Source organism: Uloborus diversus, chromosome 10 (genome assembly GCF_026930045.1).
Source record: "Uloborus diversus isolate 005 chromosome 10, Udiv.v.3.1, whole genome shotgun sequence".
NCBI classification, from domain to species: Eukaryota; Metazoa; Arthropoda; class Arachnida; order Araneae; family Uloboridae; genus Uloborus; species Uloborus diversus.
This window is the reverse complement of record NC_072740.1, coordinates 119,712,433-119,730,910: the sequence shown is the minus strand read 5'-3', so window position 1 is coordinate 119,730,910 and position 18,478 is coordinate 119,712,433. Positions and strand designations below refer to the sequence as shown.

General features: G+C 30.8%; 1 protein-coding gene across 1 annotated transcript in view; it reads right to left on the bottom strand.

The window, feature by feature from the left end:
* LOC129231146 (protein dopey-1-like) overlaps positions 1-18,478 on the bottom strand; it is a 118,890-nt gene that overhangs the window by 48,218 nt on the left and 52,194 nt on the right. Inside the window, exons 11-15 of the mRNA XM_054865394.1 lie at positions 16,279-17,791; positions 11,446-11,617; positions 9,753-9,972; positions 4,615-4,864; positions 3,108-3,281 (exon numbers count right to left, since the gene is read on the bottom strand). Of these exons, the coding sequence (XP_054721369.1) occupies positions 3,108-3,281; positions 4,615-4,864; positions 9,753-9,972; positions 11,446-11,617; positions 16,279-17,791 (2,329 nt within the window). The remainder of the gene's footprint in view (positions 1-3,107; positions 3,282-4,614; positions 4,865-9,752; positions 9,973-11,445; positions 11,618-16,278; positions 17,792-18,478) is intronic.

The following is an 18,478-nucleotide window of genomic DNA, read 5'->3' as shown; positions in this document are numbered from 1 at the left end:
TTCATCAGGTAAATATATTTTGCAATAAAATGCAGGAGATTTAATTTTAAATATGGTGAAAAAACGTTTTTGCAGATAGAGCAATTTTTGTATTTTTTACAATTTTTTTTAAAAACCTCAAGTTTGCATTTTTTCTAGTTCTTAATTTTTGTCTAAACTCATCCCACGAAAACTATAAAAGCCTCTTTTCTAAAATTAAAATACGTAATAGGAAAAACATTTCTCCCTCCTCAAAAAAAAACAAGTTTTCAAAAATATGCCATAGTTTTTTTTTTTTTACCATTTTTTAAATTTAGAACAACATTCAGAACTTCATGCATGGTCAAAACCTTGCTCTTATCTGCCACTGATGTCACAGCAAATATTTCAATTTAATATTGAAGAATTCAATCTTAATTGCGATAATGTTTATCTTTTTTTTTTACTATTGCTTATGTATAATTAAAAAAAACATTTGAAATCATTCTCCTTTAAGCAAAATGTTATTTCAGCAAATGGAATTATACACTGTTCTCCATTTGTCCAAATTGCTGATTTCAACAGATTTTAATCGTATTGCACCACCTCTAAATATTATTCAATTTAACTGAAAATTTTTATACGTCATGTTTTTAAGCAATGTAAAAAAACTGCAGGGTAGGACCAAAGAAATTCAAAAAAAAAAAAAAAAAAAATTTTTTTTGAAGCACCTTAGTGTATGCCTTTTAGTTCTGATGTGAAATAATGATTATTTCACATATAATTGTCAATTGTTATTCAATACTTTTATTTTTTAAATTTTTTGTTACTAAATATTTAATCCATAATTTAGTGTTATATAATACTTACAGGAAATAAAAACACACAAAATATTTTCATTTAGTTAAAAACTGAAGTCCAAAATCATTTTAAAATACATTATCAAATAATGTATGAAGCTTAAAAGCAAAATATATATGGAGTAACCCTTACATAAAAAAATTATTTGTATTATGTAGTCATATAAGTTTTTGTCTAGTATATTCAGTGATCAGAGCAGGCTATAATACTTCAGAATTTGACAGTGCAGTGCTCAGTTATATATTCAGGTAGAATAGTTTCTTAGTGAAACAATAACTGTACAATTGAAACTGACGTAGTAAAGGTTACAAACCCTTCAACTTATTTGTTATTTAGGTATATGTTTCATATTGAAGAATTTTACTTTAAAATATGATGTTTCTCCTGCATTTTTTACCCGTGTTCATATGTGCCTCAGACCTGTTCACATGTACCCCCCTCTAGGGGAACATGTGAACAACTGCAGACGTTTTTTTAAAATACCATAAGTAAAGAAATATTTTTTTGAAAAATCCCCAAAAAATCCATGACACAAAGAAAAGTGGATCCAATCTTGGAGACACTTTTGTGTTGAGAAATTGATAATATTTTTTGAAGAAAAAAAAAATGAAAAAAATTGCTCACATGTGCCCCTTTTCTCCAATTACACTAAGATTATTATAATATTTTTCATAAAAATGTTCTAAATCTTTCCATTCTCTAAAAAATTTCAAAATGATAATGCAAGTAGCTTATTAGTGAAGCATATTTGAATCGATTATTTCAGAAAGGGCCTAAGTCCAACTAATGCAACTTTTCATGAATCAATAAAAAGTGATTATCTCATTCATAAAAGAACTAAATTCAACGAAAAATTTTATGACTAATCTAGCCACAAGTAGGATCATTATCTCACCTTAAATTATGTTTCATTACATCACTGAAATTAATTTTTTTTTTTAATTTGAACTTATGCCCTTTTTGCAATAAATATCCTGAAAGACTAGTTTAGAGTGATGAAAATGTAAATCAAGTGAAACCGATTTGTTTCAAACTGATTTATGACAATAAAAAATAATATAACAAAGTTACAAAAATAATTAGTGAAGTCAATATTTATAAATTCATTATCTTAAGATAATACATTGTATATTTTCCTCTTTCTCTCATCTTGTTTACGTGTAATAATAAAGTCTGGTGTAAAAAAAAAATACAAAAACTAACAAACTGAGATAAAAAGCAAAGTTTTACACATATGTACGAAATTATATTCATATTCATCAAATACATCCTCCATGGAAATCTTTTTTCTATCCTTCTCTTGTCTAGTTTTGTGTACCAAGTTCGATGTACATATTAGTATGACTATGGTTAAAATTGCACTTAATAATCAGCTTGATATTTGTTATTTCTTCCAACAACATGAGTATTTTCCCTGTATACTCAATATTGACAAAGGTAGTTCAGCCAACAAGTGTTACTTTGAATATTCTCTTGAAAACCGTCTATAAAATGCTAACCTGAAACCGTTCCTCTGATGTTCTATTAAACATTTAAGCATCATGAATATTGATAATTGAAAACATTTGCCACCCAGTAGAATCTTTTTCAAAAATTTCAGTTTGAAAGATAAGTCCTCTTAAAAAATGAAGGGCATATGTTTTGGCAGTTACAGATTTCATTGTTTTCAACAGATTTGTCGGTGAATCTTGATGTAATTTCGGAACTTCACTTATAAGAGATTGCATTTCACATTCTTATAATCTGTCTTAACATTCGCTTTATTGTCCTAAAATCCCGGTCTCAAAGGACAATTAAACGTCCTCTCAGAAGAAAGTCATCAGCAATCTTGTTAAATTTCTTCAGTGCTAGTTTCTAGAAAAAGTCTCTTGTAGCAATGTTCTTATTTTGACCAGCGTATTTCTCACTGAAAGCATAGCTTTTTCGCAGTTAATAGAGTGATGTTAATGAAAAATGATGCCTGAGAAATAAGCAAATTTCATTCTGATTCCATGATTTTGAACCCCCCCCCCCCCTCTAACCCCCAAACTGACGAAATAAAGTGCTTTTATGTACAAGGATTGACTTCCTTGCTACACTAGTTGATGTCTCAACATACAAATATGGGAAAACCATAGCTAACTCAATTTTGAAAAAAAAAAAGAGTGACTTATGCCCTTTCTGCAATAATAGATTCATTTGGAGTGAGCACATTGATTTTTATGGAGTAGAAAACATTGTAAAAAAACATCATTACCCTAGAATGTGAAATTATTTTTGCTAGTAAATGTAACTTTTCATAATTTTACCTTTGGTGTACCCATGATCCACCACTCTCGCTGCTGATTCTGCTTATCAACTTCTGTGACAATTCTAAATACTGAAGTAATACTTGAAATAACTCTAGGGAGATTACTAAGTAAAACACGCTTTGCTGACAGAACGGGATCGATTGCTGCAACTGAGTCATGTCCATTATTTTCCTATAATGTAATAAGGAGTTAATAAAATAGTTGTCCCATTTTTTATGAAAGCAAATTTTAATCAATATGTTGCACTTTGTGTGGAAAATATTTTCTTTTGCATGAAATTTAATTAGTTATAATGTGAAAAAAATCTGATTTACATTTCATTTCTTAATATGGCAAAATAAAAAATATAATATTTGTATAGCATATATACAGTAAACTCTCGGTATATACAGATAACTTGAAGTCCCAGGGTAACGCTTAAAACTTTCGAGTTATTGGTAGTTCAAGTTATCGGAAGTTCCTTTCCCAATTTTCTGAAGAATACTTTTTATTTTCCTTTTCAGGAATAGTGCATATTGAATAGACTATAACAATTAGAGTTTGTATAAAATTATTTATTAGTACTACGGAAAAATGTCTTTAAAGAGAATAAATTTTATTGAGGTTCTTCGAAAAAAGTTTTTTTTTTTTGATTGCTTAAAATTTTTATTGATTCTTAAAACGTCATTAAGTGTGTATGCCATAGACCCAATTACTTTGCTCTTGATTTCAGTTTGGATTGTTTTGTAACGCCTTTTTGTCTCAAAAGCAGATTATATGAATCATCCACGAAAATAAAGATTACTTTTTTTGCCAAAATTTTAAGTCTCTCAAAGATTTGCTGGCAATAAAATATTAAGTTGTAATCTTGCAAGATTGTGCATTAAGGAGCACTATTGTAATAAATCCTCCTGGCACAAATTGATCAGCAAAGCAATGTGTTAAAGGAAAAAACCACATTTTTTCTTACTTTGGATGTATTTTTTTGCATGAAATGGAAACAAAACTCTCGAAAAAACTTTTGACTTAAAAGAAGTACATTTGAGATAGAGACAACTTGTATTGAAAATACTAAATTATTTTGGGACCGAATGAAAACTTAGAGATAAAGAAATATTCGAGTTATAAGGCTTTCAGTTATCAAGGGTTGACTGTTTAACACATTGCTTACCCCCTCATACAAGACAACTTGCACTACATGACTTGTTTTACTACAAAATATATTTTTGATTAAAAAAATGTACTTAATTCCAAACTCTTACTAAATTTATGAAACATTATGAGTAAATGACAATTATTTTCCCTTTTTAAATCAACTAATTCACTTAAATTAATTTCAATACAAATATACAGACTTAGCATTAAAAAAATAACTGAATCAAATGTAAATGTTAATACAGTGAATAAAAATGGCACAATAAAGTTACAATTAGATGCTAGCTAGGAAAAAAAGTACCGAAATTGAATTTATCATTTAAAAAACTAAAGATAACAAAGGTACTATTCTTTTTGATAAACAAATTACCTTTTGATTTGATGAAGTGGAGAATACATGTATCAGGTTAGAAATTATTTGCGAAGCACTAGTGCCAGGAGCATAAGGTTGTGATGGAACAGGTGGTAAAGGAGGTTGATTTAAAGGTGACAGAACTGGTGGTGAACAGTCCAACAAACAATAGTGGCATAAAGTAGTTAAGCCTTCTATTATTGTGATCAAAAAGTCTGGAGGCATGATAAACTGATTTTCAGATTGAAAGGATTCACGTTCTGTTTTCCTGTAATTATATTAAACATGGTATATCACTACATAGAAAAACAAATATAAATAACACTCAAACAAGCATTTTTTTCTTTTAATTCTCAAAGGTCAAATGCATTTTTAAAACAAAACTTAAGTTTGAAAGATACCTCAAAGCTCAAATTTTGAATTGGTAGCCAATGGCTACCAGATCCTCACAAAATGGTAGCCAAATCTCAAAAAATGATAGCCAAACTTTATTTTAATTTAAATTATTTAATTTATTTTATTCCATTTATTTATTTAGTATGTGTGTAATTGTCATTGGCGTAGCATAGAACTCTTCTTATAAAATAATAATTAAAATAAATAAGTAAATAAAAAATATTTTAAAAAAAAATAATTAATTAAATAAAAAGTGAGCTAAAAATAAAAAAGGAAAAGAGGGTTGAGGAAAAATTTTGGAGGGGGAGGGGGGAATTAAACTTGGGGGGGAACGGGCACCCCTGCCCAGATATTATTTAGCACATCTTTTGCAAACTATAATCTGCATTAATTTATCTTTAAACAAAACACATCACGATAAAAATATAAATAAATAAAGAAGATTATTATTATTATTTTTCAGCTTTCAAAACTTCTAGAAACATCACAGCTTTCAACCAAAAGACGAGTTAATTCCTTGATAAAGAAAACAAAATACCAAAAACTTGAACAGAACGTAAAACCTAAACCATTTGCGATTCGACAAAAATATTTTTTTGCTTTTTCAAATGAATGCAAAATTTTATAAAAATCGAAGCCTGAGTGTCAAAAAATGAATATATAAAAGAAAGGCAAACAATATAAAACAAGACGAAAAAAAATGAAATAAAAGATCTAGCAGAAGAAAAAAAGGGTTTCAGTGGTATTCTTTCCAACTTCTCTAGACGCAAGGGTGTCATTTTTTTTTTATTTATGTGTTTTAGAAATACGATTGTACTTCTCTTTATTTATTTTGGAACAGACATTTTCCTCTTCTAACTGGTGAAAATGGACAATCTACAACGCGGCGCCATTTTGAAAACGCGGGACGTCATTTTGAAAATTTACCGCAAAACTTAAAAATAACAATTTTTTAGGAGAAATAAAATAAATAAACGGATATGCCCTCTCCTCCAGTAGGTTTTATATTTTAAAAAGAAAAAAAAGGAAAAACAAACAATACAATTCAAACAAAAAATCAAAAATCTTGTAAAAAAATTTTTTTTTAGCAATATCGTTTTTACATTGTCACGATGCATTTTGACTCAAAGGCGCCATTTTTGTTTATTCATAGGTAAACCAAAAGGACAAGATTAATTCTTTTCATTTATTTTGGAAAGGACATTTTTGTCTTAACTGGTAACAATGAACAATCTAGCAACGCGACACCATTTTGAAAACGCGAAGTTTAAAAATACCGCAAAACGAAGAAATAGAAATTTGTTACAAAGAAATAAAGTTGAAAAATGAATTTAAGATCAAAAAAGCATAATTTACTAAATTGGTGAATGAAATTTGTCTATTTTTACGATCGCGTATAAAGAAGTCAAATTTTCGAAATAGCAAGTTTTGTAACGAATTTGCCGTCGTGATTACGATTTTTATTTCTATTCAGAACAAGAACACTTAGCACAATTAGCCACAATTGCATATAAATATAATAATATTTAAATCACATTAAATTACTTGCATTTCGAGGCAAAAAAATTCTTAATGCTGGACGTAGAGACATCAGAAAGAGGACAATACCCCCCCCCTCATCCCCGGTGATCCGATAGCCAAACTTTTTGTGGACAAAAGAATTTGGGGAAAGGTCACATGTCAAGATTATAGGTCAGGGAAGGTTGCATTGGCGAATGGTAGCCACATTGGCGACTGAAGTGAAAATAATGGTTGCCAAAATTTGAAAATTAGTCGCATTTGACGACTGGCGACCGCAAGTTTTGAGCTTTAGTTTGAAATAAGACAATACCCTACTTAAATAGAAAGGAGAGGGAAGGAAATAGGAAGAGATTTAAAATCTTTTACAACAGCAAAAAAAATATCTAGTTCATGATGTAAGGAAACACCATTGATATGGGTTTTTTCCTTTCTTTTTTTTTTTTTGCTTTTACTTTGCACAAACTCATAACACTAAATATGAGAAGAAAACAATGTACCAAAATACAGGATTACTGAATTAACCATGCAGATATAGCACAATCCTGTATTTACAAAACCTTCACATCATATATAGGTAATACAGTATTAGCAATTTTGCCCCGATTCAAGATAGGTGACCTTTAGCCTTATGTGCAACTGTTGAGAAATACCTCATGATACTATTCCTCAAGAATATTAGGACTGATAGTTTTGATATAGGGCCTGCTTATCTAAGGTCAAAATACATTCCCACCATTTACTGTGCTCCCAACACGCATTCTCTCTCAGTGTCCATTCTGCCCATTCTTCCCATGAATGCAATCTTTCTTTTGGCAAATCGTTAGATTTTTTTTCTTTTGATTGACTACACAAAAATTGTCATTTTTATTCCACCAGTTTTTCCGGAGGAAAATATATTTTCTCATATACTTCACTAGTTTAACGATGCCAAAAATCTGTTACCCAGGGCACAAGCTCCGTCTGCCCCCTCTATGTATGTCCCTCTGCCTACCTCACTGCAGCAAACGACCCTGAGCCTTAAGGACCCCGAAAGGTAAACCAAAAGTTAAACTTTTGGTTTACCTTTCGGGGTTTCTTTTTTACTGACAGCTCCTTCGAACCTTTAGTGAGAGCAACCCCCCCTCCCACCCGCATTAAAGCTGATAGCAATGATACTTATTATGATCTTTTTCATCACTTAGTGTAAAATTTCACCAACATCCTTAGAGAAATAAAGACTGGTCATCCTGAATTATCCTCTAAGCAGAAAAGAGATAAGCATTATTTGTTAGCTGCAAGTGCTGCTCCCCCCCCCTCCTTTTTTTTTTTTGTCTAAAGCAACCTTTAAGGACCATCACTCCCTTTCATGACAAAAAAACGTAGGAAGAGCATTTGCTTTTTTAGATAAAAGGCAAATTAGAATCATGGAGAGGAAAACTAGGATACTTTTTTCCTCCGGAAATAGCAGGAAGGGCAGTTATTCTATAAAGTCTGAAAAATGCTGTTAGGCACCTAAAATATTTCCCTGGCTCTTAAGATTTTACAATATTTATTGGTCTCTGAATGTATCCCAGAATGCTGTGCACAAACTTGGCGATAAAGCAGAGAAAACAATAAACTGCAAAATTATATTGGAGCATATGGCCACAATTGCAATGATAATGCACTAAGTGTACATAAAGCAAAACACTGATGGTTGTGAAACAGGTTACAAATTTATTACATTAAGAAGATTTCACACAACATTTTAGTTTTAAAGAAATGTTTAGAGCTGTTGATAAAATTGGCGGCGGCTGCTGCCAGAGTGGCTGTTAATACCAGCATCAAAAGGACAACACAGCAATCAATAAAAGCTTGTGAAAATGGTTCGCAATTGCCACGGCTTGTGCGTCATTGTTGCTACCCATCTAATGCAGATGCAGGTTACGAATTTTATCAATGGTTTTAAAGATTTATTAGAAGCTAAAATAATGCATGAAATTGTGTTTCTGTAATAAATTTGTAACCTGTTTCACATCAGTTTGCTTCTGGCTTCGCGTGCATGTAGCACGTCAGCTTTGCATTTGCGGACATATGTCCTTAAATAATTTTTGCTTGTTATCATGCTCTCCACTTCCCCTCTAAGATTGTACATGGCGTTTAGGAACACCCTGTATATATAGGGTGTTCTGTTTTAACCTGCAAGACCTTTATTTTTGTAACCGTTAGTCTGAGATGTATATACTTCCTATTGCAAAAATGTTCAAAATCTAAAGCAGAGTTAAGGTATTGAAAGTTTGAATCAAAAATAAAAATGAATCAATAAATACGAAATTTAACTTTTTATATGGGCCCTTGGTCCCCTAACTAATATTTAGAGAAATAATCTCCATTGAAAATTATTACTGATGCAAAAAACTTGACCTCTGTGCGACCAAAACTCAAGGTGATATTCCATTTCAAAGTTATGAGGGACCATCTAGAAGATGAGATTGGAACTTATTGTCCTTTCAGAAGAATGACAAGTCGTCGAAGTAAGAAAAACAAAGTATTTATATTTTTCATTGCTATTCAAAAATGAATGTAAATGTCATGCAGTGATAAACACACTAAAAAACCTCGAACAATTTGAAAAACCACACTCTATGCACACATGTTATTTTAAACACTTGTTAACCGCTATATTTTCCCCCAAAAGGTGTTATTGACCGCGAGTGTAAAGTGGTGTAAGGCACAAAACGCTGCGTTTTGTATCTCGGTGAATAATGGTCGTACTAATTTCAAACTTTTTGTGTTGGAATTATTTTTCAATGAAGATTATTTCCCTAAATATAAGTTAGGGGACTTGGGGCCCATCTAAAAAGTTAAATTTTGAATTTTTTGACTCATTTTTATTTTTATTTCAAACTTTCAATATCTTAACTCTGCATGTAATTTTGAACATTTTTGCAATTGAAACTATACATCTAGGACTAACAGTTGCAAAAATAAAGGTCTTGCAGTTAAAACGGAACACCCTGTATAATCAACTCTAGATAACTGGAAGTCCCAAGGGACTGGCAAAAATTTTCGAGTAAATAATATAGTTTGAGTAATGGGTTTATTTTAAAAGTGAGCTTATTGAATGAAACAATCAAATAAAAGCTAATTTTAGTCAGAGCCCTAAAAAGTAAAATAAACAAAAATTTTAGTACAAGACAAATTCAGAATAAAGCATTTTCGTTCATTTTGGATTAATATATTTCACCAAATAAGTAAATTTTTTCTTGAAAAATACTTACATTTTTGAAGGAGATACCCAAAACATTAAGGAAATTTTTTCTAAATTTACACAAAGTTGATTAACTACTGTCATAATCAGGCGTGGTAGCCATCTTCCCATGAAAGGCAAAGCAGATGTAACTAATGATAACCAATGTATATGAAGGTGGGCCCGATGATCTTGACGCAATGCAGTGAGAACTGCACTCAGAAACATTGCTTGACAAGGTACAGGTACACCTAAAATTAAGTACTTTTCACTTTAATGTAAATTTTGTAAAACATGTACAACACAGCATTCATTAATGTAACCAGAAAGATAAATTGACTGTTATGGCAAAAGAGTTACAGATAATAAACCAAAGTTATCAAGATTGTAAGTAAACTTACATCTTTCTAGAATAACAGTAACCTAATTTTATGAGTCTTAAACAAAAGCATTTTCACAAGATTTCAACTTTGTTCTAAATCTGAGAGATAAAAATTTTCATTTTTTATCCAGTAACAAAAAACCCTTTTTGCAAATGCATGTTAAATAACTACATTAAATTATGTGAATAGAAATGGAATGACAAAAAGTTTAAGCCGTTTCTGTCCTCAGCCTAATTTCTTTTCACTTGACTTCAGTTTGCATTGCTTTAAAATGTCTCCTTTTGTCCTAAAAGCAAGATTATTTAAGTCATCCAGAAAATAAAAGGTACATTTTGTTAGATATTTGCCGAAATTTTAAGTATCTCAAATATTAGCCAGTAAAGAAATATTTGGTTGTCAACTATGGCAAAAAGTAGTCCAATCAGCTACTTTTCATGCAGTGCATTAAGGAGCAATATTGTGCATAAATTATCCCCCTCACACAAGCTGAAAAGCAAAGCAACATATCAAATGGAAAAAAAATTCTCATTTTCACTGAATTTTTATGCATTACATGAAAACAAAACTTTTGTAAAAACTTCGACTTAAATGGAGTACATTCGAATCAAGATATTGAGACAACTTTGTATTGGAAACACTAAATTATTTTGGAACTGAATGAGAACTTCAAGATAAAGGAATATTCAAGTTATAAGGCTTTGGGTTGTCAAGAATTGACTGTAGGTATAAAATTCAAAATGAAACAAATTTCAAAGAAAAAATGTATAAAAAGGACCAGATTCTTAAAATTCACTTATGCATTTCACTAAGAAAATACCTCTCTCTCTCTCTCTCTCTCTCTCTCACATATGCTGCAAAAAAAAAAAAAAATGTTCAGTGAAAATGCATTAGATTGTTTTCTGCAGCAGAAAAAGATTGTAATAATCTCTGAAAGTGAAGATTGTGCAAATGAGTACAAAAGCATTTAGAATCAATAGAAACTTTGACAATTATTTTCAGGTTCAATTACAAGAATGTTTTTCTATCTGTCTGAAGCTCAAAAGAAAATTTCAAAACAAGTAGATTAAGATAAAAACAAAACTGAACAGTGTTAATCATTTTGAGAGATGGCACAGACTGTATATAATCCTTTTTCTTTTCGTTATTAAAGAATTAATGAACATAAGTTATTTACATTTCAAACTGATCTTGATGTTTCTTACTAGTGCATAAGATAAAAGCATGTATCTTACTGAATCATCTGCCCCCTACATTGGGTTTTTTTATCTAAAATTTACTTTTTCTTGCAGTCCTTTGTACCACCACTGTAGGAAGAGGTAGTAATGTATCATATAATTATACCTGGTTGATATTTTGATGAGGATTGAGTGCTTGTTTTTGCATTCTTTTTCTCGGCTATAGAATCCACAGTTTTAGACACACAAGTGGCAACAACATCTTTTTCAGCGGCATTTTGAGCAATTACTGTGTCTTCAAGAACAATTAGTGTAGCCATCAATCTCAATAAATGAACCTATAATTAAATTGTAATATATACAGGGTGTCTCAGTTAAACATTTCAGAACTCCTAAGAGGGCTTGGACGCATCCTGACGACTCGAAATCATATAGCAATGGGGGTTGAAAATGATTTAATGACCCGAGAAATTTGAGATACGCTAGGAGTATTCCAGACTGTTCAGAGTTCCATGCGCTGAAGATGTAAGGTGTGCATTGTAGTCAGTGGAAAAACTTAGAACACTTACTTTGACCCATGTCATTTTTGTTTTTTTACATGTAAAATCAAAAAGCTTTTTAATTTGCAGTCTCTTTCTTTATGATGCCTCTGTGTACATCACAGCATCAGGAAAGCATTTCCGACCCCGCATTGCTATATTATTTCAAATTCTTAGGATGCAACCTACCCTCTTAGGAGTTCAGAAACATTTAACTGTGACACCCTGTATACAGTAGTGGACAAAACTGCGGAAACCGTTGATTTTAGTGGTTTGATGACTAATAACACTATTTTTTTTACCAATACTGTAAAATTAGGTATCATTGAAAAGTTAATTTAATTAAAATTGTAAAGCAAAAATGTTTGTTCAAATATCTGTATTGTATTAAAAATCGTAGCAAAATAACCAGAAAAAGAAACAAACCTAGCTTATGTCTATAAAAACTAGTTTTCTTTTGTTTAAATATAACCTATGACCTTGAGTGTTTACAGAGACCCAACAGATGTCATCTTGTTCTGGCAATGTTTTGGCAATGAGCAAACTGGTCACAGGGCATTTATCAGGTTGTTTTGAAATGTGGTTTTTAGTTTTGTATCTTTTGCTTTTCTATTGAGTTATTGAAATATAATTAGAAAAAACAATCAATATAAAATTGAAGATATGGCGCAAAGAGTTAACTGGTCAACTAGGAAGTGATGTAAAATAGTAATATTAGTTGATCAAGGTTACAGCTATGAAAATTTTTTAAAAAATATTAGGGAAACTTAACCAAATGTGGCACTTCTAAATTTTTGAAGAGGTACAAGGAGCCTCAGTCATGAGAAAACCTGGTAAAGGCAAAAAAAAGGTGCACAACAGCTAGTGATGATAGAAGACTGCATGAATTTAGTCTGAATGCTAGAATTTCACAAAAAAAGCCTTTTTTGTCTCTTGAAAAGATTAAACTGGACTAAAGCTCATGTTAACTAGATAACGGAACAATGTAACTTGGAGTGATAGCACCAAAATCTCCCTGTTTGGTAGTGATGACATAAAATATGTATGGAGAAGAAGTTCACTCTGAGTGCAGTACAAATACTGTGAAATATCCAGTTAGTACTATTATGACATGGGGTTGTATGATATCAAAAGGTGTGAAAGGTGTGTACAAAATTAGCCTGACATGCAGAAATGTAACTGAATGAAAATTTTTAGGGAGAAGGGTTGTTTTGAGGTGTATTTTCTCATTTTTGGGGAGGGCTCTTGCTTTGGAGGGTTCTTTGCAATATTTAGGGGGGTGCACCCTTGCTCTTGGAGGGGGGCACTCCTGTATTAGACATCAAACCACTAAAATCAACTTTTTTTAAAGGTTTCCACTTTTTTTTTCCACTACTGTATAGATTAGGGTGGGCCGAAAAAACCGAAATTCTGCAGAACACTTGGTTTTAATGCAGGAAATTTGTGACTCCCTAGCACAAATTACTGTGCAATATTTCGTGACTCTGAGTTAATGTCTTCTGCTCTGGCAAGAGACTTGAATTTTTGAGAGTTTTAGAGAAAGATCAAATAAAGAGAAATTTAACAAAACATTTTAAATTCCGCAGAATTTTAAGGTTTAGTGCGAGAATTTTGAACTTCCTAACAAACTGCTGCCTAAAATTTCAAGTCTGTGAGTTGATTATTTCTGCTCTGGCAAGAGTTCTGAATTTTGAGAATTTTGTAAAAAAAAAATCCTCAAATATAATCGACTCATTACAAATTAGCACATACCTAATACGCTGCAATACTTTGAATTTTTAATCACATTAACAACTTCAGACCACCCCTTGAACCAGGCCCGCCCATCATTTAGAGGGTTTAGAGGGAAGGAGGGGGGTCAATGGACCTCACTTTGAAAAACTAATGTTTTTACATCTAAGTGGGCATGGTTTTATGGTTTTCTGATAAAGTTCCATTCAGTTCATTCTGATATCATTGATGTGATTAAAAATTCAAAATATTGCAGCATATTGGGTATGTAGCAACTCTGTAATGGATCATTGGTATTTAAGGAATTTTTTATACAGTTCTCAAAATTCAGGACTCTTGCCAGAGCAGAAATAATTAACTCACAGGTTTGAAATTTTACGCAGTAGTTTGTGTTAGGAAGTTACAAAATTAACGCATTAAAGCTAAAAGTTCAGAGGAATTTCAAATATTTTGTAAATCTTCTCTTTATTTGACCCTTTTCTAAAAAATTTTGGCCCACCCTAATATATATATATTATATATATACGTATGCAGAATAATTCACTATATTATAAGTACTAATAAATCGGTTCCATTTCAACCATCAGTTATAAAAAAAATTTTCACTGAAGCAAAACTCTTAGAATGAATACTGAACTTTGCAGATACAATTATTCAGAATATAAACATTTCCTTTGAAAACTAAATGCATGACTGTTCTTTATGGTTAGAAACCAAAAATTATACATCATATAAAATGCATTTTGGGAATTTTCTGCAGATTTGTCACAAATGCACATTAAATATAAAAGTAAAGATATTAATTTAGGATTTCCCTTATGATTACTAACTTAGTAACAGCTGGGTGATTCTCCAGAAAAGAGTTATTTTGTCTCTCAAATTGTTTAGCTTTCACAAAGAGTGCAGTTTGGCATTTCTTAGAAAAACAAGATAAGTATTTTTTTGAAACTACAAAAGTTCAAAAAAACATCTTTATTTGTTTGATTGTGGGTTAAATATTAGAAATAATGCACTTTGTATCATTTTATCCTCGGTCTATCGGAACTAACCCCATATTTATAACTTTTGAGCTGGATGGTAATGACATTTTGACAAATTTTATCAAGCTAGGTGTAAAATATGGTTACTTTTATTGAAATTTTACATATTTTGATCAAAGGTTTACTTAATATAAGAATAAAAAGAACAAAATTGCACAATAGTGTTAATAGTAACTCATAATGAATAAAGATGGTAATGACAGCCATATTTTTTTTTCTATTTACTTTGATATTAAATACACCTAGGAAGAATAGAAGTTTCAACACAAAAAACTCTTATTACACTAATAAAGTTACAATGGCTGTTATTAAAACTGAAAATTATTTCAATTGCCAAATGTACCTAGTGGTCGTGAAAGCCTGTAAAAACTGTTGGACGGTATTGAGGAAAAATGCTGGGGACAAGTTTTAGCTGTGGGAGAAACATATTAATGTCTGCAATTAGGCAAAGAAAACTTAATTCAAATTAGGATACTAGAAGGGTTTTTTTTTTTTTCTTTTTCTTTTCTTTTTTTTTTTTTTTTTGCTGTCTTTGGAACTATTGAAGACAAATTTTGACTAGGGGCAGTAGATAGTAATGGCATTTTAAAAGTAAGGTTAAATCAAAACATAAATAAGTATTTAATACTGTTGAATACCTGTTGCTTTGTTTTTTAGAAGGTGACAAATCAATAATAATAATAAAAGAAATGGAAAGCCCTTTTTTGAGCTAACCCTGAAGCCCCTATGAGCCAGGGAAAAGAAATTGCATCTTTTTAGAGAATTGCCTAGTTACATCATCCATTAATATAGAGATGGAATTCCATGTAATTGAAACTGTACATTCAAAACTTGGAAACTTTCTTAGAATTGAGAAAACTCTGCACTATTTTTCCTCTATAAATAATTCATTAGTAATATTTTTGCATGCATTAGAAAATTAAAACATTCAACAGATGTAAAATACATAGAGAAGGTAGAACCAACAGGAACAGATATGGCATAAACAATGCTGAGACTTTAAATAAGCAATGATTTCAGATCCTGCCAAACAAGAGGTTCTTAAATCAATCTCATTTGTAACAGGTATGGCCAGCTGGTTTGTCAGTGTCATCAGCTTTAAATAGACAAATATGTTGCGATTCATATCTGAAAATTTTATTATGTAGTAAGAGGATATATATTAATAAAAAATTTGAAAAATAAAAGATTAACAACTATGACTAATATAAAACAAAAAAGAAAATTGACGCAACAATCATTATTGATATGCAAACAAAGAAACCAATCAATAAGAATTTTCAGCCTTTTCTATTCAAAGGTTAAACAGAGGAATACATATCAACAAAGATAACCTAAAAACACTTTCTAAAGGAAAATTTTGAAAACAGCACAATCTATTTAGTCTTTGTTACTTTTAGGTATGAAAAACGTAATGAAGCCACTTAGCAATAAGACCATAGCTTGAAAACTTACACAGATGAATTAGAAATTGATTTGTGACTGATCATTCAATCACAATCAGCCTTTTAGCAACTCAGATTTATAGAAACTATCTACTTGCATTTCTGTTTTTCTTTTCTATTAATTCTGATTTTTTTAAGGAATAAAACAAAGCATTCATAAATTGTGCATAATATATACTAATAATATAACAATCTTATTTAATGTTAATCAATTAAAAACATAACAATAAAAACAAATCTTAACCTGATAAGTATCTTGAAAATCATTGGAATGATACTTCATTTGATTCCCAACAATAGATGGTTTCTCGTTAAATTCCACAATAGTTTCTGTAAAAGTAACAGATTTTTCTTCCAGAGATAGTACTTTCAATTGAGAATCATAAACACTAGCTGCAAGACAGTGTAACAAGGTTTTTTGAACTTTAGTTCTGTGCAAAAGATCAATCAAATAGGAAGCAAAACACTTTCCACTGTCTTTCACAATTCCAACTAACTCAGAAAAGACTAAAGTAAGAACTTCCATACAAAGTAATCGAACATTTCTATTTCCTAATACTTCATCTTCAGTCAATCGAACCTGAGGAAAATTTGGGTAATGACTTCGAACATGGTATAAGCATGTTGCAACAATGACTTCAACATAAGTGTTACTCCTGAACATGGTCGTTGCCTCGGCTGTCAATTCACCATGAAAATTATTACCAAACACAGATTTCCGATGACGAGCCAATAACAGTTGTAACTGCTGCCCTCTTAAACTCAACGAATTACTTATATTAGACGTTGCCATACTGCACAAAGCAATTCTTGGATTAGTCAGTATAATTGCTTTGAGGGAATACAAAGCATATAACGTTTTTTTAGAATCATACACTTGACAGTATAAAAGAATATATGTATGCAATGGATGAACACTCATTTGGGCTACTTTATTGTAATCTGAACACTTTTTATAGGAAGAATTTAAATCACATGAGTTTGAAAATCCATCATCAAGGTAATCATCATTCAGAGAAAAATCACCAGAAGAAAGATACTCCTTTTCATGATTTTCAGAGCTTACTACTTGAGTAACAATTTCATCTAAAAGTGATAAAACAGTATTTTCAATGGATAACTCATAATTAGCAGAATCATCATTTTCACACATATCTTCATCAAATGAACTTTTTCTAAAACTTTCCATGCGTTTGGCTTGGGATAAATCAGATGATGCAAAAGTAGCATAATCTAAATGAGAATCACTTGCAAGAGATGACAGAGATCCAAATGGATTAACAAAAACAGAGATTGATAATTTCAAATCACGCTCATGACTAGAAGGAAGTTCAAATTCTTGTATCATAGAATTATGAGTTATAATAGTAGAGCCTTTATTCGAATCTGCATTGATCACAGAAGTTAAAGCTAAAATTTTCTTTTCAGGACTTGGTTGTTGTGATGTTGGATGACTATCATCACTTATATGATATATTACATGACCAGAAACACTACTTATAGCATAAACTTTTGCTTCAACATCATCATGATAAGAGCTATCTTTTTCGTCTGATATTATGATTTTTTTAGGACGGTGAACATTAACATGTTGCACAGACACTCTTGCAGAGTCAGGATGAAGAAGAACTAGCAAGATTGGCTCTAGAATTCTGGCAACATCACCACGCTGTAGTGAATGATTTAACCAAGCTTGTGATATAGCTTTTTGAGGTCCAGTTTCTTTACCAAGGTTGTCTAACATCAGAAATAAACACCTAAATAAAATTAAAATGTTAAAAATAGATTAAAACATAAAACTTTCTTTAAAAAATTACAAAATGAAAATCATGCATAAAATATATTCTAAAAAAACTGGCAACTACGAAACATTTTTAAATAAAAAATTTCTTCCGCTTAACCTTTCCATGAAGAATCAAAGTAACATCAATGACAGCTTCCTTAACACTAAGAGATTTGATTCATTCACCTTTAATCTCCTATACATAAAAGTGATAGACAAATAACAACAGACAGGTATGGACATAACTTGTTTCAAGAAGAAAAATTAGGAAATGAGAGAATTTCAATGCATTATATATTCACCAATAATAAGAAGTTTAGTAGAATATGAAAATACACAGTTGATTTATTGTTGAACTAAATGAGGTACTAAATTTTAGTAAGTTAAACTTTAAGTCTTCAGGCACCAATTAACAAAATATAAATTTTGACACAACTTGTGAAACAACACGAATGTAGTTGAATATTCCAATTAAAATGAATGCTAAATCTGCAATGTCTTCAAGCATAAAGGAATTACAAACATTTAGCAGATAGAAGATTAATACTGTGAACTTTTTAATACAGTCAACTTTTGAAGTTGTAGTGGAATGGCTAAAATCTTCGAGTTATTGGTAGTTTGAGTTATCGGAAGCTCCTTTCCCAGCCTTTACAAAAATATT